At 45.3% G+C, this 22,475-nt stretch overlaps 3 protein-coding genes, 1 long non-coding RNA gene and 3 other non-coding genes across 8 annotated transcripts in view; 5 read left to right on the top strand and 2 right to left on the bottom strand.

The window, feature by feature from the left end:
* The window catches only part of LASP1 (LIM and SH3 protein 1), a 50,740-nt gene extending 41,528 nt beyond the window's left edge, over positions 1-9,212 (bottom strand). The window contains exon 1 of the mRNA XM_078437206.2: positions 9,127-9,212. The gene's annotated coding sequence lies outside the window, so the exon portion shown is untranslated. The remainder of the gene's footprint in view (positions 1-9,126) is intronic.
* Positions 1,168-3,103, bottom strand: LOC132687736 (uncharacterized). The gene is made up of 3 exons (XR_009614247.3): positions 2,953-3,103; positions 2,031-2,225; positions 1,168-1,685 (listed from the first exon to the last, which is right to left on the bottom strand). It is a non-coding gene; the product is annotated as an uncharacterized LOC132687736 (long non-coding RNA).
* TRNAC-GCA (transfer RNA cysteine (anticodon GCA)) lies at positions 2,569-2,640 on the top strand. Its single transcript has one exon. It is a non-coding gene; the product is annotated as a tRNA-Cys (tRNA).
* Positions 9,213-9,295: 83 nt separating the features above from the next.
* RPL23 (ribosomal protein L23) lies at positions 9,296-15,168 on the top strand. The gene is made up of 5 exons (XM_060646222.2): positions 9,296-9,418; positions 10,000-10,083; positions 10,422-10,550; positions 14,822-14,935; positions 15,036-15,168. The coding sequence occupies exons 1-5, from the start codon at positions 9,406-9,408 to the stop codon at positions 15,116-15,118; spliced, it is 423 nt and encodes a 140-aa protein (XP_060502205.1). The 5' UTR covers positions 9,296-9,405; the 3' UTR covers positions 15,119-15,168.
* On the top strand, positions 10,120-10,254 carry LOC132688671 (small nucleolar RNA SNORA21). The gene has a single exon (XR_009614650.1). It is a non-coding gene; the product is annotated as a small nucleolar RNA SNORA21 (small nucleolar RNA).
* Positions 15,169-17,781: 2,613 nt separating the features above from the next.
* SPMAP1 (sperm microtubule associated protein 1) lies at positions 17,782-21,411 on the top strand. 2 transcript variants are annotated; one of them, XM_081791263.1, is made up of 4 exons: positions 17,782-18,242; positions 20,157-20,256; positions 20,952-21,020; positions 21,156-21,238. In XM_081791263.1, the coding sequence occupies exons 1-3, from the start codon at positions 18,036-18,038 to the stop codon at positions 21,017-21,019; spliced, it is 375 nt and encodes a 124-aa protein (XP_081647389.1). In that variant the 5' UTR covers positions 17,782-18,035; the 3' UTR covers position 21,020; positions 21,156-21,238. The 2 variants fall into 2 exon arrangements, with proteins under 2 accessions (XP_081647389.1, XP_060502206.1); XM_060646223.3 differs by lacking the exon at positions 20,952-21,020 and having other exon boundaries at positions 17,795-18,242; positions 21,156-21,411.
* A 732-nt stretch (positions 21,412-22,143) lies between these two features.
* TRNAC-GCA (transfer RNA cysteine (anticodon GCA)) lies at positions 22,144-22,215 on the top strand. The gene has a single exon. It is a non-coding gene; the product is annotated as a tRNA-Cys (tRNA).
* Positions 22,216-22,475: the final 260 nt, after the last annotated feature.

The following is a 22,475-nucleotide window of genomic DNA, read 5'->3' as shown; positions in this document are numbered from 1 at the left end:
TGGTAAGAGCTTGGTAAATTCTTTTTACTGCAATCCTAAAATTTTCATCCTGAATATTATTTGTTCAAAGTTGGTTTCTTCTTACTAGATACTACTGAAATTTTTAATAAGGAGGAGCAAAACTAAAACACCAATAGAAGACACGGCATTTTGAAAGGACGTGAACTCAGGTACCATTCTGCCTTTTCAAAATAGGCTCAATTCTGTATCCACAATCCCACCCATCTCTTTACCCAAAGAAGTCAGAAAACAACCTTTTGCAAAACCAGATAGGGAATCCTTTTCCCTGGTCTCTCTAAAAAGAATACAAACATCAGCTACCAAGACACCACTGAGAAACCTTCGCTGGCTGCACTCTCTAGTGGTCCCTCCCTCTTTTAGTGGACCCAGCTACCCCACTTTAGGTGCAGAACACGCTGTCTGTTCTCACGCCGAGTTTATAATTTAATGAAGGCAAACTGGACACTAGAAAGTTAAGATCTGGAAGAGGTGAAAGAGACATTTGGGCACCTGACAGTTGGCGGGCATTCTAGGCAGTGGGAATGATTACCTCAAAGGTGCCAGGACCAGAGAGGTTGGAGAGGTGGACAAGGAGAGAGCAATTCAACATAGCTGGACAGTTAGCCAGGGCCATAGAGGGCCTTATAGTCCAAGGTAAGGAGTCTGGATTTTATCCCAAATGGATGAAAAGCCAGCCTTTGGCCACTTTTGAGCGGGGATTTGAAATCATCACCCACACTGCTGTGGGGAAGATGTTTAGGGACTCAAGAACTGCATAGAGAATACGTACAATGGGATATTATTCAGCCTTTAAAAAAGAAGAAAATTTTGCAATATTTTACAACATGGGATATCATGCTAAGTGAAATAAGCCTATCATAGAAGGACAAACACTGAGTTATATGAGGTACCTAAAACAGTCAAACTCATGGAAGCAGAGAGTGGGATGGTGGTTGCCAGGGATGAGGAAAGAGACACGGGGAGTTGCTAACCAATGGGTGTAAAGTTTCAATTACACAAAAAGGGTAAGTTCTAGAGACCTGCTATACAACATTGTGCCTATAGTTAACAATATTGTCTTGCACACTTAAAAATCTGTGAAGAGGGTAGATCTCATGTTAAGTGTTCTTACCACAATAAAGGAAAGGAAAAAGATGGACACAGAGAGACAGGTTAGGATTCTATTTCAGTAGTGCAGGTGAGAGATGGTGGTAGTATCTTAGATTACAACAGTGTATTTGTTTCCTATTGCTGCCATAAACAAATCACCACAAACTTATTTCCTTAAAACAACACAAATCTACTATCTTATACTTCAGGAGGTCAGAATTCCAAAATCAAATTCACAGGGCTAACCTCAGGTTGACATGCCTGTATTCTTTTGGGAGGCTTTAGGAGAGAATCCGTTTCCTTGGCTTCGGTTGCTTCCAGAGGCCACCTGCATTTCTTGGCTCATGGCCCCTCCCTCCATCTTCAAAGCCAAGGTAGAACCTCTCACCCTCTGATCTCTGCTTCCATCCTTACTTCATGTTGGTAGCTTGAAATGGGCAGGTGGGAGTATTTGCGCCATGGGAATTGGCAAATGCTGTAAATCGGGTCCTTTGAAGCCAGTTGTCAGCCATTTACCAGCACAGCACTACTTCTGATTCTGATTTTCTCGAAGAAGGAAGAGGCCAGCTCTTCAGCTAAGAGGGTGAGGAGAGAGACGATATGGAAGGTCTGAGACAGGAGAAAGTGTGTGAAATAGTCACTTTGGTGAGAAAGTGAACCTAGTCAGCCAGTAGTGTAGGAATACCAGAGAGGGTATTTTGAGATTGATGAGTTGACACAGGACTCGTGAGCTCTCCTCCAACAAAATTCAGCTGCTTGGGTGCCAGTTTGGTGTAATCAATGTGAGAGTTGAGTTTAATTAGGATTGTGGTTTGGCTGGCAACTACAAACTAGGCTTACAGTGAACCAGGCGCTGTGCCAACTACTGTGGGGGAATACAAGGACGAATGTAAAGTGATCTCTGCCCTCGAGGAACTTACAGTCTAGTTGGAGAAACAAGATCCGTACTCCAAGGGGAAAACATTACTGGCAGTCAAGAAAGCAGATGCAGAGTAGCGGAACTGCAGACACAGGTGCTGGATAAAGAAATGAAGTCCCCGACTCTCTGGTAGTGAGAAAGAAGAAATGGACGGGCAATCACAGCTAAAGGAAGAGCTTTCCAACCTAGGGGAAACCTGTTGATGTTTGAAGAAGCAGGGGGAGAGGAAATGACTGAAGATGCTGAGAACTGAGACAATAGAAGCTCATCTGGTACAGGAGCAGAGAGGGTCAAAAAGGGCAAGGGAAGCACTTCCTCTCCTGCACACAGCACTGGACTGGGGGATTCAGTGCAGCTCAGGTTGCACGCAGGGAGGATGGCACTGCTAGGAAGAATCTTCCCTTGGTTCTTTGTATCACCCTGGGAAACTTGAAATCATCGGTTTAGTCAATCATAGGTACTAAACCGCTATTAATCACCAGAGAAGTCTGGTCAGTGAACACTACAATTAAGGTATAATCCCTTCATCTTTGGCAGAGGGGGGTATAGCTCAGGGGTAGAGCATTTGACTGCAGATCAAGAGGTCCCCGGTTCAAATCCGGGTGCCCCCTGCCATGTTTACTTTTAAGCCTTACTACCATCAAAATAGTAGGAAAAGGACAATGACTAACCACACAGGTATCTTGTCCATTCTGCAGAATGTCCTGGGAATACAGCAAATATAAACTACAGTGGATTTCAGGTTCTATAATACCTGAGTCAACATGCAGACAAAGGAATTATCATACAAGCTGGTACTGTCTGCAACCGTTCCAGGATCAGTGGATAGCAAGTGGTGGCCTGGGGACTTTTTTGGGGAGTGGGGGGAGTCTCTGAGGCCCTTTCTAGCAAGAGAAAAGGTAATCGTATAATACGTTATTTACCTGTTTCTTGTTCTTTCATGAGGTTACAGTAGAGTTTTCCAGAAGTTACATGATGTGCTATCATAACAGAATAAGTGCGGGAACATAAAAATCCAAGCTGCCTTTCATTAAGCCAGCCATTAAAGGGATCTCCAGAAGAAGGTAAAGCAAAGTCACTCTTACTGTTTGGAAAAAAGTAGCTATTTTTCATTTTAAGACGTTAAGTATTTTTAAAAGGCAATGGACTTATTATTATCATGAGTGCATTAAAAAATACTTACATACATTTCACAGTTTAAATGTCTGGTAAATATCGATAGATATAACCTATATAAACAAAAACTCTTTGGGGCCCTCAATAACTTAAGAATGTTAACGGGTCTTCAGATGAAAATTTGAGAACCACTGCTCTGAGTAAAGAGGTGGCTCAGGGGCGAGCGTGCTGGGGTTGTGAGATGGCACAGGGAAGAGATGACATTTGAGCACAATTTTGAAGAATACGAGGATAAGGCAAGAATCCCGAAATCCTAAGCCATATGGTGTTGCTGGAGAGTGAAGTCTAAAAGGCAAGGTGATAGGAAATGAGCCCAGAGAGGAGGAAAGCCATTTCAGGAAAAGACTCCAATACTGTGCTTAAGGAGCTTGGACTTTATTGTATAAGCACTAGTGGGCCAGCAGAGGGTTTTAAGCAATGGAATCTTATGGTCAGACACTGGTGGTAGCACCTATTTAGAAGGCTAACACAGGGGAGCCTGGCTGGCTTCGTTGGTAGAGCATGTGACTCTTGATCTTGGGGTTGTGAGTTTGAGCCCCATGTTGGATGTAGACTTTACTTAAAAAAATAAAAAGGAAAGAAAACTAATACAGGCAGAAGAGCAGATTTCCTGGGGAAATGATGGTTTCTGTTTTGGACCTGGCAGGTTTGAAGAGCCTGTGGGGTAAAAGTATCCCAATCACCAATTCCATATATTGGCTAGAGCTAAGCAGAAATGTCTGGGCTGGAGATATAGATGGGGGAAGTGATCAGCATAGAGATGACAACTGAAGCTCTCAGGATGGGCGTGATCACCCAGGGAAGTACAGGAGGAGAGAGCATAGTGACTTTGAGCCTGTGCTTTGGAATCAGCCAGGTTTGGGGTGGTATTTCAGCTCTGCTTTTCACAAGCTATGTGGTCTCGGACACATGGCTTAACCTTTTTATTTCTCAGTTTTCTCATCTGTAAAGTGAGAATAATAATACGAGGGTTATTGGGAGGATCCAAGAAGTCACATTCTAGTAAAATGCTTAACTCAATGACTAGTACTCAGTAACATTCCATAAATAGTAACTTCTATTGTTAGTAGCATCATGGAAACCATGGGTGAAGAGTGTTAAGAAGGTGGGAATGGTCACAATGTGAAATGCTGTGAAGGTCAAGTAGGATATAGACTGAGGAGTGTCCTTGGATTTTGAAAACAAGTAGGTCATGGTGACATTTCTAGTATAATTTTTCAACATATATAATTTCTAGTATAATTTTAGTCATGTAGTGAGGACATAAGCTAGATTACAGGAGTTCAAGGAATGTGTGCATGCAAGAAATAAGGAAGTAGAGATTAATCATTCCCAGGCCTTTGGTTTTCATGGACCATTGAAATTACACACACACACACACACACACACACACACACACACATACACACAAAACAGTGGCATTGGGAGGGTGGAAAGCTGATATAGGGTTGTAAGAAATATTTTTAACACCAAAAAAGATGAAAAGAAGATAATTCCAGAATAATAGGCAGTCCTTTAAATTGAGTAAATGTAACTTTATAAGAAACACTATATATTCCAAATATTTCTAATTTTGCCGTAAGTGAATGAAAGCTCCTTTATGCAAGGATGCTGACATATGGAAATGATTGAGATCAACTTCTTCATTTGTTCAGCAACCAATCAACGTGTATTTACTGAGTGAGGCCCTATCCTAAGTGCTCGGGATGTACTGTTGAACAAAAAAAGAACATGAACCCAGGCTTTATGCAACTTATAGACTAGTTATAGACTAGTTGGGGGGAGGGGCCATTCAACAAAAAATCTTCAAATGTATATTTATGAATTGTAATAAATAGTATAAAAGACATTTTAAAAATTAAAAAAAAGAGGGGGATGCCTGGGTGGCTCAGTTGGTTAAGCATCTGACTTCGGCTCAGATCGTGATCTCATGGTTTGTGAGTTTGAGCCCCACATCCAGCTCTGTGCTGACAGCTCAGAGCCTGGAGCCTGCTTCGGATTCTGTGTCTCCCTCTCTCTCTCTCTCTCTCTGCCCCTCCCCCATTCACACAGTCTCTCTTTTTTTTTCTCTCTCTTTTAAAAATTAACATTAAAAAAAATAAAAATAGGGGCACCTGGGGGGCTCAGTCGGTTAAGCATCCGACTTCGGCCTCAGGTCACGATCTCATGGTTCGTGGGTTTGAGGCCTGCATCGGGCTCTGTGCTGACAGCTCAGAGCCTGGAGCCTGTTTCAGATTCTGTGTCTCCCTCGCTCTCTGCCCCTCCCCGACTTGCGCTCTATCTCAAAAATAAACATTAAAAAAATTAAATAATAAAAAAATAGTATGAAAGAAAAATGCAGCATGTCAAAATAGCTTACAACAGGGGGACCTGACCTAGGATGGGGGTCAGGGCAGATTTCCCTAAGAGACATTTAAACTGAAATCTGAACTTTAGTAGACATGATGTACATGATGAGGGTAGGCAGGGTAGAGTGTTCCAAGCATGTGTGAGACTTGTGGGTATTCAGGAGCATGGACAGTATCTGGGACTAAAATGTCAACTCTTTGGAACAAAAGCAAGCATGGTGCAAGATAAGGTTGACAAGGTAGGATGAGGCCAGGTCAGGGCCTAGTAGACCACCATATGGATTTTAACTTTGATCTAAGAGCACTAGAAACCACTGGAGGATTTTCAGGAGAGTGACATTGTAATATTTGTATTTCTGAAAAATGATTCTTGGCCATGAGTGAGTGGGTGGAAGAGGGAGAAATAGAGGTCAGGAGGTATGCTAGGAGGCTTCAAAAGTAGTTTAAGTAAGAGATGGACCGTAGCAGGACTAGAGGAGATGGAAAGAAGTGGATAGACATGACAGACACTGTTTTTTAAATGTTTATTTATTTTTGAGAGAGACAGAACGCGAGTGGTGGAGGAGCAGGGAGACACAGAATCCGAAGTAGGCTCCAGGCTCTGAGCTGTCAGCACAGAGCCCGAAGCAGGACTTGAACCCACGAACCTCGAGATCATGACCTGAGCCAAAGTCAGAGGCTTAACTGACTGAGCCACCCAGGCACCCCAACAGACACTTTTTTTAAAAAAAAATTTATTTATTTTGAGAGAGAAGAAGAGCATGAACCTGGGAAGGGAAGAGAGAGAATCCTAAGCAAGCTCCACGGAACCCGATGGGGGGCTCAAACCCACAACTCTGAAATCAAGACCTGAGCTGAGCTCAAGACTTGGACGCTTAACCGACTGAGCCACCCAGGTGCCCCTAAGATTTATTTATTTGTTTATTTATTTATAGATTTTTTTTTTTATTTTTTAAGTAATCTCCACATCCAACATGGGGCTTGGACTCACAACCCCAAGATCAAGAGTCCCATGCTCTACACAGAGCCAGCCAAGCACCCCTACAACAGACCTTTAGAAGGCAACCTGAAAACGACTTGGCTAAGAGCCTCAGATGGACACCTGGATGGATGGTGGTTCCATTTATCAAGAGAGACACATTTGCTAAGGAAATCATATATTCAGAAACCCATGCAATTTGGTTGAGAAGTGAAAGAGAGTGAAAAATTGGTAGCTAGAGAAGTTGGTGGGATCAACTGAAGGCATTTTAAGAGTGATAAGAGAGATTTATAAATGTACAGATTTATAGACTTCTTAATGTTGAAGTGCCCCAGAGCTTAGCTCATGGTCTTTATTTATCCTTACTTTTTTTTTTTTTTTAGATTTTTAAATTTATTTATTTTGAGAGCAAGATTGTGTATGTGAGTGGGGGAGGGGCAGAGAGAGAGAGAGAGAGAGAGAGAGAGAGAGAGAGAAAATCCCAAGTAGGCTCCACACTATCAGCACAGAGCCTGATGCAGGGCTTGAACTCACGAACCATGAGATCATGACCTGAGCTGAAATCAAGAGTCAGATGCTTAACCAACTGAGCCACCAAGGCACCCCTAGATTTTTTTTATTTTGAATTAATCTCTACATCCAACATGGGGCTCGAACCTGCAACCCCAAGATCAAGAGTCGTTTGCTCCAGGTACCCCTATCCTTACTTCTTTATGATCTCATCCACTGTCATGGCTTTAGACACGGTTGACCCTTCAATAACATGGGTTTGAACTGCACTGGTCCACTTATATACGCATTTTAAAATATATATATATTGTAGTATTGTAAATGTATTTTTTCTTCCCTATGATTTTCTTAAATTATTATTTTTTAAGTTTATTTATTTGAGGGGGAGGGGCAGAGAGAGTGGGAGAGAGAGTGAATCCCAAGCAGGCTTCACAACAGCAGCACAGAGCACAAGGTGGGGCTCGAACTCACAAACCCATGAGATCATGACCTGAACCAAAACCAAGAGTCGGCTGCTTAACTGACTGAGCCACCCAGGCACCCCTATTCCTTACTATTTCCTTAATAACATTTTATTTTCTGTCTTATATTCTAAGAACCCAGTATTCTGAATCCAGTACATACAACATACAAAATATGTGATCAATTGTTTATGCTATTGGTAAGGCTTCTGGTCAAGTAGACTAGTAGTAGTTAAGTTTTAGGGGAGTCAAAAGTTAAACATGAATTTTTGAGTGCATGGAAGGGTCAGAGCCTCTAATCCCTGAATTGTTCAAGGGTCAACTGTATACCTATATGCTAACAACTCCCGAATTTATAGATCTTTCTCTCCAGAACTCCAGGCTAATGTGTCCAACTTGTTATTTGAATTTTGTTTGGTCGTTTAATAGGCATCTAACTTAACATGTCCAAAATTGAAGTCCAGTTCTTAACCCCCAAATCTGTTCCCCCATAGTTTTCCCCAAGCCAGTTAATGGCAAGGCCATTTTCAGCTTGCTCAGACGTTGAAGGCCTTGGAGACATTTTGATTCCTTCCTTTCTTTCATGCCCCACATTTTGTTGGCTGTACCTCCAAAACACATCCAGGACCTGACCACATTACATTACCTCTACTGCTACCACTCTAGTCCAAATCACCATCATTCTTTCCTGAGTATTGCAAGAGCTTCCTAGCACATCTCCTTACTTGTAACTTTGTGTCCTTTCCCACAGTCTAGCTTCAATTAGAGTGATCTCAGGCACACTCATGCCTTAGGAAGCCTTCACTGGCTCATGACTATCTGTACTGCCCTTCCCTGCGAACTCCCTCACCTAAAATCTAGTATCAAATAATCTTATTTGCTTTAATATCAGCTTCTCCCATGGAGCCCACACTGACCACATTGTTTCAAATTACAATTTGCCCCTCCACCCACTTCCTGATCCCTCTTACCTTGCTCTTTTACTTTTCCATGGTATGCACCATCTAACACACTATACACTGCAGTTATTGTATCTATTGTTTACTAATACCCACTGTCATTGCCACCCTAGCAGAATCGTTTATCTGTTTTTCCCCCTGATGTAGTCTAATGTATGCCCATGACAGTACCTGGCATAAAGTAGGTGCTCAATTAATATTTGAATATATCAACAGAAGGAAAGAGGCCAGAATGGGGAGGTTGAAGCTATAAAAGGGGTAACTGACATACCAGGATCCCTAAAATACAAATGGGTATGGAACCAAACACACACACACACACACACACACACACACACACACACACACACACACACCCCCGCACACGGGATTATCTGCAGCGCTAGAATGGCTCTTCCCAATACCACATCCTTTTGGGGGAGGGGGGAGGGAACTTTCACATTTGTTTATTTTTACTCGCCATCTCTTTTTCAGCAGTTTTTTTTCAATACCACATCCTAAGGGTACCGTTTAGAGCTTTCTCGCTCGGTCCCCCACGCCCTGTGTTCTTCGGGGGCCCCTACACAGCACAGAACCTTTTAATCAATCATTTCTGAACTTCTAAGGTCCAGCGAAGCTCCCGACGCATATTACGTGCTCAAAAGAGGTTGTTGGGTAAATTTACCAATGTTTCTGTGCTCCCGACTACATTAGACTTCTTAAAAAGGAGACTCCGGACGTCACTCGCGCCAGCAGCCCTCAGCGCCGACACCGCCCACTTCGCCGCGAGAACTTAACCCTACGTCCAGCATTTATTACGTAATAAAACTGCGCCCTGAAGCGGTGGAGGGAAGAGGCGGATTGAGCAGGCTCCGGGACACGTGACGGGATTGGGCGGGGCATCAAAGTTCATCTCCCAGCGTCCTTTGCACTCACTCCTTTTCCGACTCCTTGTTGAGCAAAGATGTCGAAGCGAGGTGAGTATCTGGGAGATCCTTCGCCATCTGTCGCGAGGTGGCTGCTGGGCGCGCCCGGAGCGGTGCCCACGGGCAGCTGTGGCGCTTTGCGCTCCTCCCGGGCGGAGAGGGAGAGGAGGGCCGCGAGAGAGCGCTGGAAGGGCTGCCGAAAGCGGCTGGGGGGGCCTGGCGGGTTGAGTTGGCCGGATCCGGACGGGACCCCAGACCGAACCTCGCGGGGTCGCTCTGCGCCTAGAGCTCCAGTAATGGAATTGAAGTGGGGCTGGCTTAGGCCCCATGCTGGGCGACTTGTGCGGGCTCCCGCCTTGCAAGAAGAGCTACGTGGTGCAAAAGCTGGAGCGAAGGTTGGGTGGTTCAGGCCCCTTACTCTCCACGTAAAGGCGGTAATAGTGTGGAATTGGCTGTTCGCCATGAGAACGGGGTGGCACATGGGGAGGGGTAGGTGGAATCCCAGAGAGAGGGAATTTAGTCTGCCGTTTCCCAAAGCACGTGCGAATGAATTTATACCTTACGAGTGTGAGGGCAACTCCGAACCATGACTTAGACAGCGACCCCATTCCTGTGTTCCTTCCTACCCGCAGGACGTGGTGGGTCCTCCGGTGCGAAATTCCGGATTTCCCTGGGTCTTCCGGTCGGAGCCGTGATCAACTGTGCTGACAACACGGGTGAGACCTTCAGCTGCACCCTGCCAACCCCCCCCCCCCCTTTTAAAAGCACTCGTTGGGCCTTGACTAATGACCCACTGAGCCGTCAAGAAAGGGCAGAGGAAAAACACTGCTTTTGGGTGAAGCAGCAGCATGCTGTGTTGTTTTGCTTCAATCGGTGGTGTGACAAGGTATTCCACCTTGGTCAGGTGGGGGGGGGGGGGCGACTAACTCTTTGGGAGTAAGAGGGGAGGGAGAGGCTCTGGAAATGGTGGGGTGGGGTGGGGGGAAATGTTACACTGGGAGAACTGCTTAATAAGCTCTCCAAAAAAGTCATGTTTGTTTACATTCTTTTATAGGAGCCAAAAATCTGTATATCATCTCTGTGAAGGGGATCAAAGGAAGATTGAATAGACTTCCTGCTGCTGGCGTGGGTGACATGGTGATGGCCACAGTGAAGAAAGGCAAACCAGAGCTCAGAAAGAAGGGTGAGTGGAGGTCCTGAATCCTGCTGTTGCTTGGTGGACAGGTGCCCTTTACTAGAAAATGGAACAGTTACTCTGCCATTTTCAAGGCTTCTTAAAAGCTTGATTTTTTTTGAGAGGAAGTCTGAGCTATTTATCTGCAATTGAAGGTCTTCTCTTGGCTGTGTTAGAGACTATTCTCTTCCCTATCTGGTTTTGTTGTATCTGTTGCTTTTTTTTTTTTTTTTTAATTGTTTTAAATAATCTCTGCCCAGCCTGGGGCTTGAAGTCATTACCCTGAGATCAAGAGTGACATGCGCTAGTTGACTGAGCCAGCCGTGCACCCCATTGTTACATTTGTCCTTGTCCCCTTACGCCCTAAGTGTATTTGCCACACTGAAGTCAGGGCCCATCTTTTAAAAATGTAAGTCTGGGGTGCCTGGGTGGCTCAGTCAGTTAAGTGGCAGACTTCAGCTCAGGTCATGATCTCACGGTCTCTGGGTTGAGCCCAGCGTCGGGCTCTGTGTTGAGAGCCTGGAGCCTGCTTCAGATTTTGTGTCTCCCTCTCTCTCTGCCGCTCCCCTGCTTTCTCTCTCCCTGCCGGGAACTGCATAAATATTTGAAAAAACAAAAAAAGATTAAAGTGTAAGTCTTGGGGCACCTGGCTGGCTTAAATGTAAACCTTGGCTTGTCATTTCCCTACTTAAGTTCTTTCTTGGTTCCCAATACAAGCTGCGAGGAAGTACATATTTACCCTGCCATTTCCCCGCGTTCAGTGGATAGTTATAAACCACATCAGGTACCTATACCTGTAGAAACAAAAGCCCTGTCCTTGTAGAACTTAGTCCTTCTTCATGGTGCCTTCTCCAGCTCTATTGCTTTCAGGTCTTGATTTCTCCCTCCACCTTCCTTGGTGCTTCAGATCCTTTGTACTTTGTGCCTCCTGCCTGGAATACTCAAATGCAGTCATCTTTAGCTCACTTCCTTGTTAACACATCTCCCCATCCACCCCCCATCCTCCAGTAACCTAAATCCAAGTGGTATTTTTTGTGTAGCATTAGAGTTGTTTCTTCTACTTAAGTTCAGAAGAGCAGGCAACTGTCTGGTTCATTGCTGGTTTCTCAGCTGCAAATGAATATGGTGGTGTTTATATATGTGTGTGTGTGTGTGTGTATATAATTTAAAAAATTTCTTTTAGTATTTATTTATTTTGGGGAGACACAGTGCAAGCAGGGGAGGGAGGGGCAGAGAGAGAGACAGAATCTGAAGCAGGCTCCAGGCTCTGAGCTGTCAGCACAGAGCCCAACGCGGGGCTCGAACCCACGAAGTAGGGGATCATGACTTGGGCTGAAGTCAGACGCTTAACTGACTGAGCCACCTAGGCGCCCCAGTTTTTAAGTAATCTCTGCACCCAGCATGGGGCTTGAAGTCAGGATCCCAAGATCAAGAGTCACATGCCCTACCAACTGAGCCAGCCAGATGCCCCAGTAAATGTGGGCGTTGTTTGTTTTTTTGTTTTTTGATAGGCATTTAGAGTTGACCAGGTGTCAGGCAAGTTTCCTTTCCTGGAACTACTGATTTGAAAGGGAAGAATGAAAACTTGCATAAAGTGGTTGTGAGATTCAGGTAAAGCGTGTAGAGCATTTGGCCTGGGACACCTAGCACTTTGTAAGTACAGAATAACATAGTCTTCGTGTTTTAAGGCAGGTTCTTTTTATAGAGGAGATTAACTCGGGATTGTGACTTGTCAAAAGTTTGTCATGGTTGCTTCTAAATCTCTTCTGGTAGACACTAAAACGGGGAGCTGGTCATTGCTTAATCCCCACTAGGTGTAGGAGTTGGTCGAGGGGAGAAGGTTTTGGAGCACTTCTGACTTGTAATGTCTTGTCTGGTTTTATAGCTTCTGATACTCAGTGAACTTCAGCTCTTGGAACTTTCCTCCTGTACCTGTTGAGTCTGTCTGCCCTGGAATGTTTTCCTCTTCCTGAGGAGTCTGAGCTATCACTTGAATATACAGTACAAATATGATGGGTCTTGGCCACATACTGCAGTTACTCCTGGTAAACCTGCATAAACACACATCTCTACCGCTTGGTTTTTTTAGCCTCTGGGTAAAAAATCTTGATTCTCCTTTAATACCACTTGAGGGTTTGGTAGGCAAGGAGTACCAAGCATTGTGGTTAAACATCGATTAATCAGTGTGTAAATTGAGATCTACATGTGACTGGACAGGCTTTCCTCTTAGAACACTTGCTGGGTCTGATCTGTGGCCTGGAAAGCTGTCAGAGAAGGGCAGAGCAACCCGCTTGTCACCGTTGGTGAGATGGCAGCAGTACATGTTGTTGGTCTCCATCTGATTATTGTGGGACAGACCAGAGAACGCTTCATGGTTTTAAAAACAGTTGTGAATTTCCAACTCTATCAATGTCTTACTTTGTTCTGGTTTCTGCTAAATGAATACATCCCCTCACGTTAGGCTTCCATATAGCAGAAACTTGAAATGCAGGCAGTGGAAAGGGGCAGTTTTGGAAGTCCAAAGTCTTGGATTTGTGTGGCCTTGTTCATCTGCTAGATTGGTCATTTGTGAGAATTTAAATGGTTATGAGTAGGGGTGCCTGACTGGCTCTGGGTAGAGCATACAACTCTTGATCTTGGGGTCATGAGTTCAAGCCCCATGTTGGGCATAGAGTTTACTTTTAAAAAAATGGTTTTGAGTAGATAAGGGCTCAGCAGGAGGCTCTTAGTAAATACTAGTTAACCCTCAACGTGTATTTCATTGTTAAAAACTTGGTCAGAGTCTATGTATAGAGAGAGTATTTGCCTCAAGGATAGCCAGGATCCCTGTCCTATAAAAAATCCTGTATTTGCAGTGTCTGACCTTGAATATGGCAATGTAACTCTTATCTCTATTTTCCAAGAGGAAAACTTGAACGTCAGATTATTAAGTAACTTGTTCAGTGACTGTCAAGGTTTGCATGCAGGTTGTGTCTGACTTTAGTTCTTTCAAGTGCAGTAGATGAAGATCTGGGAAAGTGTTCACTTTATGTGCAGGTAAGTTTTTAGAAGTTACTTAAGACCCTGGAAAACAGTTCCTCAAAAAGTTAGACCCAGTTAATTACATAGGCAATAGAAGTTAAATTAAAATTGCCCAACTTTCAGACTTCCAAGAGATGATCACTGTTAATATTTTGCCGTATGTCCTTTTTTCTTGACTTCCGTGCAAAAAATTTCTTGTTTAAATGGGACCATGACCTTCCCATTAACCCATTCTTCTTTCTTCACAGATGATTGTACTACATATGAAAAATTACAGATAGACCTAATCATTTTTAAATGATTGTGTTTTTGCCATGAGATAGATGGGTTAATTCCAAGTTTTTGCTCTATTAACATACGTATGTGCCCAGCAGTTAGGCATTTGAGATAAAGTAGAGTGTGTGGTCACGATCCGGACGTACTCAGGGAGTTCAAGGAGTGTGTGTACACGTATGCACGCTAGAAGTTGCAGGGATTCTTTGGCTAAATTCATGTGTAAATGAACTGATATTTACATAATCTAACATGGTACATATTCAGTTCCAACATAATCTTGGGGGGCAGTAATTTTTACATCTAGGTGTGTATTTTCTTAGAAGTTTTGATCTATACTGGGGTGGAACATTGCCTAATGAGTTAATAGCTTGGCCTCTCTACTTTTTCAGGTTTTTTTTTGTTTGTTTTTTAACATTTATTCATTTTTGAGAGACAGAGCATGAGCAGGGAAGGGGCAGAGAGAGAGGGAGATACAGAATCTGAAGCAGGTTCCAGGCTCTGAGCTGTCAGCACAGAGCCCGACGCGGGGCTCAAACTCACGAACTGTGAGATCATGCCTGATTCGAAGTCGGGCACTCAACCGACTGAGCCACCCAGGCACCCCTCTACTTTTTCAGTTCTAAAGGGGGTCCCATTTTGTGATACTAGGATCTTAACAGTCCCCACCTGTTGGGTGAAAGCATAGAAGGTGCTTAGCAAGTTTCCTGCTGGTATGTTGCTAATTGTTCTCCTGAAAGAAGGTCCAAATTTACACTTGAAGGAAATGTAGGCAGTTTTGACTTGGAGTAAGGTCTTTCCATAAGGGGCGATTGGTGTTTGATAAGGGGTTTGTCTCTCAGACTTGCTTTTAGGGAATGAAAAGCTAATGGCGAGTATGCATTCTGTCCAAATGGAAATGTTGGAGAACTGGGTGGGATGTAAACTGCTTTCTTGTGGTGGCACTGGGACAGGTTAAATGACTGCTACCCTTTTTTCCCTTTTAGTACATCCAGCAGTGGTAATTCGACAACGAAAGTCATACCGGAGAAAAGATGGAGTGTTCCTCTATTTTGAAGATAATGCGGGGGTCATAGTAAATAATAAAGGTGAAATGAAAGGTAAGAAAGTATCCACGTTGTTCCCTAGGTCTTTGAGATGGGATGATTTAACCTTGGGTCTGTCTAATCTTACCTGTCACCACATTCTTTTTTTATGCAGGTTCTGCTATCACTGGACCTGTTGCAAAGGAGTGTGCAGACTTGTGGCCCAGGATTGCATCCAATGCTGGCAGCATCGCATGATTATTTGCTTTATCTGTTTTAAAAAAGAAGTAAAAGTTATGTGCTCCCAGTGTTTGCCTTCTTGTTCTCTTGTACCACGTTACTCTTCTTGACACCATCTAGCCCTTGCCTCCTTTTGTAAAATGAAATTACTTAGTGCAAACTTTCTGGGGATGTGTGTGATACAAAGATAAACAGTGCTTGCACTTTTCAACTCTATAGACACTTACGGACTTTCCAATTTCTTCTGTAAAAACTTAGTTATTTGGGTTTGGAGTCCTTGAATCGCAGATAGTAGGTACTGTTTGATAGGAGGTTACCCCAGGTAACTGCCTTGCAATTCATTTGAGATAATGTAGAGTGAATGGTCAGATCCTAGACACACATGGAGGTCCAGGAGCGACGTGAGGAAGGACCAGATACAGGTGTATAGATGCATATTTGTGCAGTTCTGGGTTTTGGGTAAACTGGCACATAAATGACTTTATTTGTAAAATCTAACATGTATGTAACTGCCATTGGGTTTGCTTTTATGAACGGTGATTAAATCATTTTAAATTACCAGGTTTTTTGCTATCAAAACATTTTGACAGGATGGCTGTATAATGTACCTGCTAAACCTTAGTTCGAGGATCAAAGGTGATGGGGGCACCTGGGTGGCACAGCCAGGTCACAAGCTCACACAGTGCCTGAGTTGGAGGCCCAGATTGCAGAGCCTGCTTGGGATTCTCTCTGTCCCTTCCCCACTCTAAACTTAAAAAAAAAAAACTTTAAAACCTTAAAAGAAAAAATAAAGGTGATGGGATGATACCAGCACAGTGGGTGTAAACCTTGGCAAATTCTACTTGAAGGAACTGGACATTGGCTTTTGTTTTTGTTTTTAAGAGAGAATCTAAAGCAGGCTCCACGTTGAGTGTGGAGCCCTACACTGGACTCAATCTCACAACCATGGCATCATGACCTGAGCTAAAACAGAGTTGGATATTCAACCAACTGAGCCACCCATGTGCCCCTGTAAGTTTTCTTTCTAAACCATGAGAAGATTTATGTGATGTTTCAAGGACTGAGGAAAAATGACCTTTTGGCAGGTTTGGGTCAATAGTGTGGCCTAAAGATGTTGGAATAGGCTTTTTAGATTGAGCTTTGTGTTCATGCATCTTCAGATTAACAGTATTCTGGAAATACCCAGCCTTAAGTGTTCTCTTGTAAGGCTAGAGATGAGAGGATGTAAGGACCCCAGCACATACTCAGTAAGATTACCCTTTTGTCCTTCAAGATTCTGCATGGAATGTATTAAAGTAGTGGTCCTCAACCTGAGGAGTTAAAAAGACATGTACAGGCAATATCACAGGCCAGTTAAGTCAGATTATGGAGGTAGGACCCAGACCTCAGTACCTTTTAAAGATTCCCCAGGAGATTCCAAGGTGCAGTAGCCAAGATTGAGATCTGGTGCTGTCTAGACTGAGCCTATCTTGTTTGAGAAATACGTTCAGAAGTCTAAAACAGACCTGTCTTCCTCCTGCCCCCTATCCTCCAGCCTGGTGAGATTGAAGTCTTTGATGTGACATGAGATGTAAAATTAATCCTTTTTATCCTGTTGTGTGAACTCTACATGTGAAATTTCTCACCTTCAAATAGGAGTGAGGCCTGGGTCTCTTCCCTTCCTTGTCTTAGGTCTTACATGTTCTGCCTGGGTCCATTTCAAGTTGTAACAGAGTAGACTCAAACTATAGACCTTAACCTATAGTTTCAGGTTTCTAGGAACTTGCCTTTCATGGTATAGAAACCTTAGGTATGCTGAGTATTGCCAGAATTAGTGGTTTTCTGCGTATAGATAACAAGCAACCTTTTCTAATACACATGCCTTCATATAGTGACTATAAAAGACTTCTGATCCTGTTGTCTCGTGTAGGATAATAGCATCTCAGAGTTGGGTGTGAGGAGTAGTTTGATGGTTAAACCATCTGTGCAAGGGCTTCTTCAAGGGGAATAGTTGAAGAAGGAAATAAAAATCACCTGTAGTCACAACAACTAGAGGAAATCATTGTTTATGGTTTGCTATATCCTGTCACATATACAAAAAAAATTAGCCAGGGGATAATGTGTCAACCTGCTGGTTTCTTGTGGTTTTTTTTGTTTGTTTTGTTTTGTTTTGTTTAAGCTGGAGGAGGAATACTAGCTGATGGAAATAATTGGGTTGGGTGGGGAGAAGTGCTTTAAGAGGACTTCCTGGAAGTCAGGAGACTTGAATTCTGGCTCTGGATCCACCACTAAGTGGGTTTAGGGAATATCCCAATGTTTCTTTTTTTTTTCTTTTTTTCTTTTTTTTAATTTAACGTGTATTTATTTTTGAGACAGAGAGAGACAGAGCATGAATGGGGGAGGGTCAGAGAGAGGGAGACACAGAATCTGAAACAGGCTCCGGGCTCTGAGCTGTCAGCACAGGGGCCCGATGCGGGGCTCGAACTCACGGACCGCGAGATCGTGACCTGAGCCGAAGTCGGCGCTCAACCGACTGAGCCACCCAGGCGCCCCTATCCCAATGTTTCTTGAGCTTCAACTCCCACTTGTGTAAAATGAGAGTCGGAAGTAGATGCTATCTGGACTTTCTGATCATTCTGGGTACAAACAAGTTTCCCAAGGAGACGGAGTTTGGGAAATGTATATAGGGGGGCGGGGCCCAGTTGCGTTCACACTGCCCACGTTCTGTAATCCCCCTCTTCAATCTCCAACTCCTCTTGCGTGGTCTCCTGTTGGTCATCCTGCACCTCACGGCCACGCAAGCAACTTCCCTCACAGCCCTAGGAGCCTACCCTATTAGATGGGGCCATAGGGTTTGTGTCGCAGGAGTCTTTGACACGTCACAATGCGCAGGGGAGCCCCTACCTAGGGCCCTCGATTCCCACCAGAAAGGCCCTCGGAGGCTGTAGTGGTTGGGATGTCGCGCGTGTGCGAGTGTCCTCTGCGGCTGGAAAAGGGCTTCATCTTGGATGGTGTGGCTGTGAGCACCATGGCCCGCACCTATGAGCGCCTGAGGCCCAAGGTCTGGTCGGCGATTCCGCCCTACAACGCTCAGCAGGACTACCACGCCCGCCGATACTTCCGGAGCCGCGTGGTTCCGCCAGTGCTGCGCCGGACTGAACAGGTTATTTATAAGAGTGCCCCGGACGATCCCACTGTCTGCCCCCACAGAGCTCGACCCTGTGGCGGGGCGCTTTACCCCTCGGGCGGGCCCTCCCACCCCCTCGGTTTTCTTACTGAACCCCCGGAACTGGCGCAGGCGAATGACAGGTATTGAGTTCACTGGGCTCACAAAATCACTTTCCATCCCTGAATTTGAGAATGTTCCCATTTTGGGTTTCTGCAAGCCTTAGCGAACGGGCCTGGAACCTGGCCTCTCCCAAACAGATGGGTGTCATTGTCCCTTTTGACGTCATGGACCCGACCTTGGGGTGATCTCGCACCACAGATTCTCTAAGCGCGCGAAAATCCTTGTGACCTCAGCGAACACCTGCCAGGCGGGGCGCCTTCCATCGGTGACGTCATAGTTGCCGAGGAGCCCCCTCGATGGGACTTTCTGTGAGCAGGCAGGAAGGAAGCTTCCCGAACCTCTGCTACCTCACTCTCCCCAGCCCTTTACCCTCGTGGATGTTGCCCCTTCTCAGCAGAGTCCTACCCGGGATCAAAGATCCTGACGCTATTTGCTGATGGCTTCAACACCTTTGCCTCCAATATTTCTGTCTCCATATTTCACAGTGGTATGGGTAGGGGAGAGGAGGGCTTAGCGGGGGTTATTCTGGGAACAAATCTTGGGTTTTTTGTGTGTGATCTCAGTGTTTGTGTCTGCGTGTATATCGCATGCATATGGACACATCTGTATGTGGCATGCTTGAGGGTGTACGTGTAATTACTCATGTAATTTTTATGACAGAACCAGAGTCTAGGAGGAAAAAGGAGAAAAACTTGAGTATTTAAAAGCTTGAAAATAATATGGTGTGCACACTTTTTAAATTTTCCATTTGTAAGTATTTAACCATCACAACTGTTTGTAGTAGGTATTACTTCATTTGCATAGAGATAATGGGGGTTGGGGGCTCCTGGGTGGCTCAGTGGGTTAAGCCTCTGACTTTGGCTCAGGCTCAGGTCATGATCTCACAGTTCGTGGGTTCAAGCCCCACTTTGGGCTTTGTGCTGACAGCTTAGAGCCTGGAGCCTGCTTCAGATTCTGTTTACCTCTCTCTCTGCCCCTCCCCTGCTCGCATGTGCTCTCTCTCTCCCTCTCCCTCTCTCTCAGAAATAAACATTTAAAAAAAAAAAGATAATGGGGATTTTTGTTTATTTTTTTGTTTTGTTTTTAAGTAAACCCTGCCCCCAATGTGGGGCTTGAACTTACACACCCAACATCAAGAATGGCATGCTCTACAGACTGAGCCAGCCAGGCTTCCCCAAATAATGTATGTTTGTTTGTTTGTTTGTTTATATTTTGAGAGAGAAGTGTGCAAGTGAGCGAGGGGCAGAGAGAGAGAGGGAGTGGGGCTCACAGAAGTGGGGCTCACCCGAAGCAGAGCTCGAGCTCACCCAATGTGGGACTTGAACTCACAAACCGTGAGATCATGACCTGAGCCAAAATCAGATGCTTAATGACTAAGCCACCAAGTTGCCCCAATAATGCATATTTTTAAAGTAAATTAAGTAACTTTTACTATGCCAGGCCCTTTGTTGGAACTATCTCACTTAAATCTCTCAGCAACCCTCCTTAAAGCCAAGAGGAAATTGAAGTCCAGAAAAGCTGTGTCATTGGCCCAGGGTCACACAGCTTGTTAGTGGCAGAGCTGGACTAGAACCAGTCTGTCTGGCAACAGACAGCCCTTAACTGCCCAGCTATGCTGCCTCTCCCTGAGAGATAATAGGTCAATACGTATATTTATATTTAATCTGTCTGGCCCAGTTACCCCTGGCTGTGACCTCTTCTCTCTCCCCGAAATAAGCCCAAAGGGAGTTTGCGTGTGCACCTCTCAGCATGGTGGCTGACAGTCTTTGTTTTCTCCCTCACTTTCAGGATCTCGGGGGCACAGGCAGGGATGGCTGGATAGTGGATTATTTCCACATCTTCGGGCAAGGACAGAGATACCTGAACCGGAGAAACTGGGCAGGGGCAGGCAAGTGCCACCTGGCTTTCCAGCCTCACCATGGACCCACTTGGAAGAGTGATGTGCATTCCCCCAGTTCAGAGAGAGAAACCGGGCCACAGAGAGCCCTGTTTTCAGGGGAAGAGGCCCAAGGACTGCATCCTCTGGCTTTTCTTCTCATGCATGAGCAGATGGTGTCACTGTGCTCCTTATATTTAGTGATTGAGTGCCTACTGTATGTCAGATGCTTTCTGCCCTCACGCTATCCCTGTGCTACAGCCGGGGAAATGGAAGTTTAGGGTGGTAAAGTGATTGGCCAAGAAGGGCTTAGCTGGGATCAGAGTTCCACTCTTTCCAACTCTAAAACCCATGTTCCCCTCACTGCTCCCGGCCTGAGCAGGCTGTGTCCTGCTCCTTTTCCGAGCCCAACTTAGCAACAAGAAAGGAAGGGTTGAGAGCTGTTTTTCTGACAGTGTGAACCCTCCTCCCACCCAACCCCATCGCCCTTTCACCACACTCTAGTCACATGATCCTATGCACCATTTGGCCAAAGTGAGCTCATCCATTTTCTCCAGATGGGTCAGAAGCAAGGGTGAAATGTTTTCAGTCTTCCTGGGAGCAAGGCAAGTTCAGCCAAGCCCAGAATCTTCTGGCCCCTCCTGTGCTAGCACATACCATTCACGCTCCTCCTGTATACTACTCGTGGTATGTGGTTTGGTTTCTAGAAAGCTGTCTCCTTGACTTCATCAACCCTTGCCTTTTAATCAAGACCCTTGAGACACTCCAGGATTGAGGTTTTAGCTGGGACATGGGGAGCATGTTCTATACCAGCCCTGGGACGGCGGGGGCGGGGGGGAAGCAAGCGGGGGGGGGGGGGGGGGGCGGGGGATGGCTGAATGCAGGCTCAGGCTTCTCTCTGTGCCCCCAAGGGCATTCCCTCCAGCAGGTGACAGGGCATGATAACTACAATGCTGATCTGAAAATGATCAACGGGTTCAATGGTCGGTATGGCTATCGCAGGAACACCCCAGACCTCCGCCAGCGCCCATCGGTCTTTGGAGAGGTCACCCGATTCCCTCTCTTCTGACAGCATCTCTTCCCTTCCCACCCCTTGACCTGAATAGAAGACAGATGTTTAGATGATCTCTCAATTCTATTTTTATATAAACAGTGATGTTATTGTGCCTCCAAGTGTGCTGTTTCTTTCCCAAGTTTGGGACCGGGGCCAGCTAGTTTCTTCACCTTCTGCTTCTCTAGCCTTTGGAGAGGAAGTGGGAGGAGAGAGGCCATCCTCAGGCCTGTGCCCTTACGCTCCATGACCATGAGTGCCAGGCTTGAAAGGAGGCCTCAGTTCTCCCCCGCCCATGTAAGAAGAAACTGCACTGCTCACCGAGCCCTCCACAAAGCTCTGCCCCAGGCAGCAGCAGGGCCCTGGGTTAGACACTGGCTACCGATTTTCCATCAAGAACTGAGCCAAAAGGGATTCGGCCAAAGGGATTGTCATTGGTTGCCCTGAGAAGGGTTTCCTGATTTTCCTGAGAGTCATCCCATCCAAAATAACTGACATCTTCCTTCTCCTTTCTACCCTCAGTCCATCAAGAGTCAGGGCATGAACAAGGGGATATCTGGGGGTGTTTTTTAGCCTCTGGATTCTGATCTAGTAATTCTGACACAGTGCTTGTGGGCACTTTCTCTGCTGGTGCTCTATCAGTTTCCTTTTCAGCTAGTTTCCAGGATGTCATTTTTCAAGTGTCCCCACCCAGTTTACTGGTGACCAAGAGAAAAGCCACAGCAGATGATGGATACAAAAGAAGGTGGAGCTTTAGAACACAAAGCCTGCCAGAGCTCTGGTGTGGGTGGAACCTGGTGGTATTGAGTCACCTTAAGTGGACAAGGAAGAGAAGAATAATAGGTCATGGGGGTATAGCTCAGGGGTAGAGCATTTGACTGCAGATCAAGAGGTCCCCGGTTCAAATCCGGGTGCCCCCTTCCTCCTCCCTTTTGTAATTCCATTAAATGGAAGTCAGTAAGGGCACCATACCTCTTAACTCCCAGCCAGAGTGTCTAGAGAGGACAAAGAATTGTCAATGCATTCTTTGATTGGAACACTACTAATCTCCCCAGATTCCAAAGGATACTTAGCTGAGACCCCTGGATGACCTTGTTGGGCTTCAATTAAGACAAAGTCCCCTGGGGCGCCTGGGTGGCTCAGTCGGTTAAGCGTCCACCTTCAGCTCAGGTCATGATCT

This window comes from Panthera onca, chromosome E1 (genome assembly GCF_046562875.1).
Source record: "Panthera onca isolate mPanOnc1 chromosome E1, mPanOnc1 haplotype 2, whole genome shotgun sequence".
In the NCBI taxonomy this organism is placed as follows: Eukaryota; Metazoa; Chordata; class Mammalia; order Carnivora; family Felidae; genus Panthera; species Panthera onca.
Note: the sequence above shows the minus strand (reverse complement) of the source record. Positions and strands in the feature narration are given on the sequence as shown.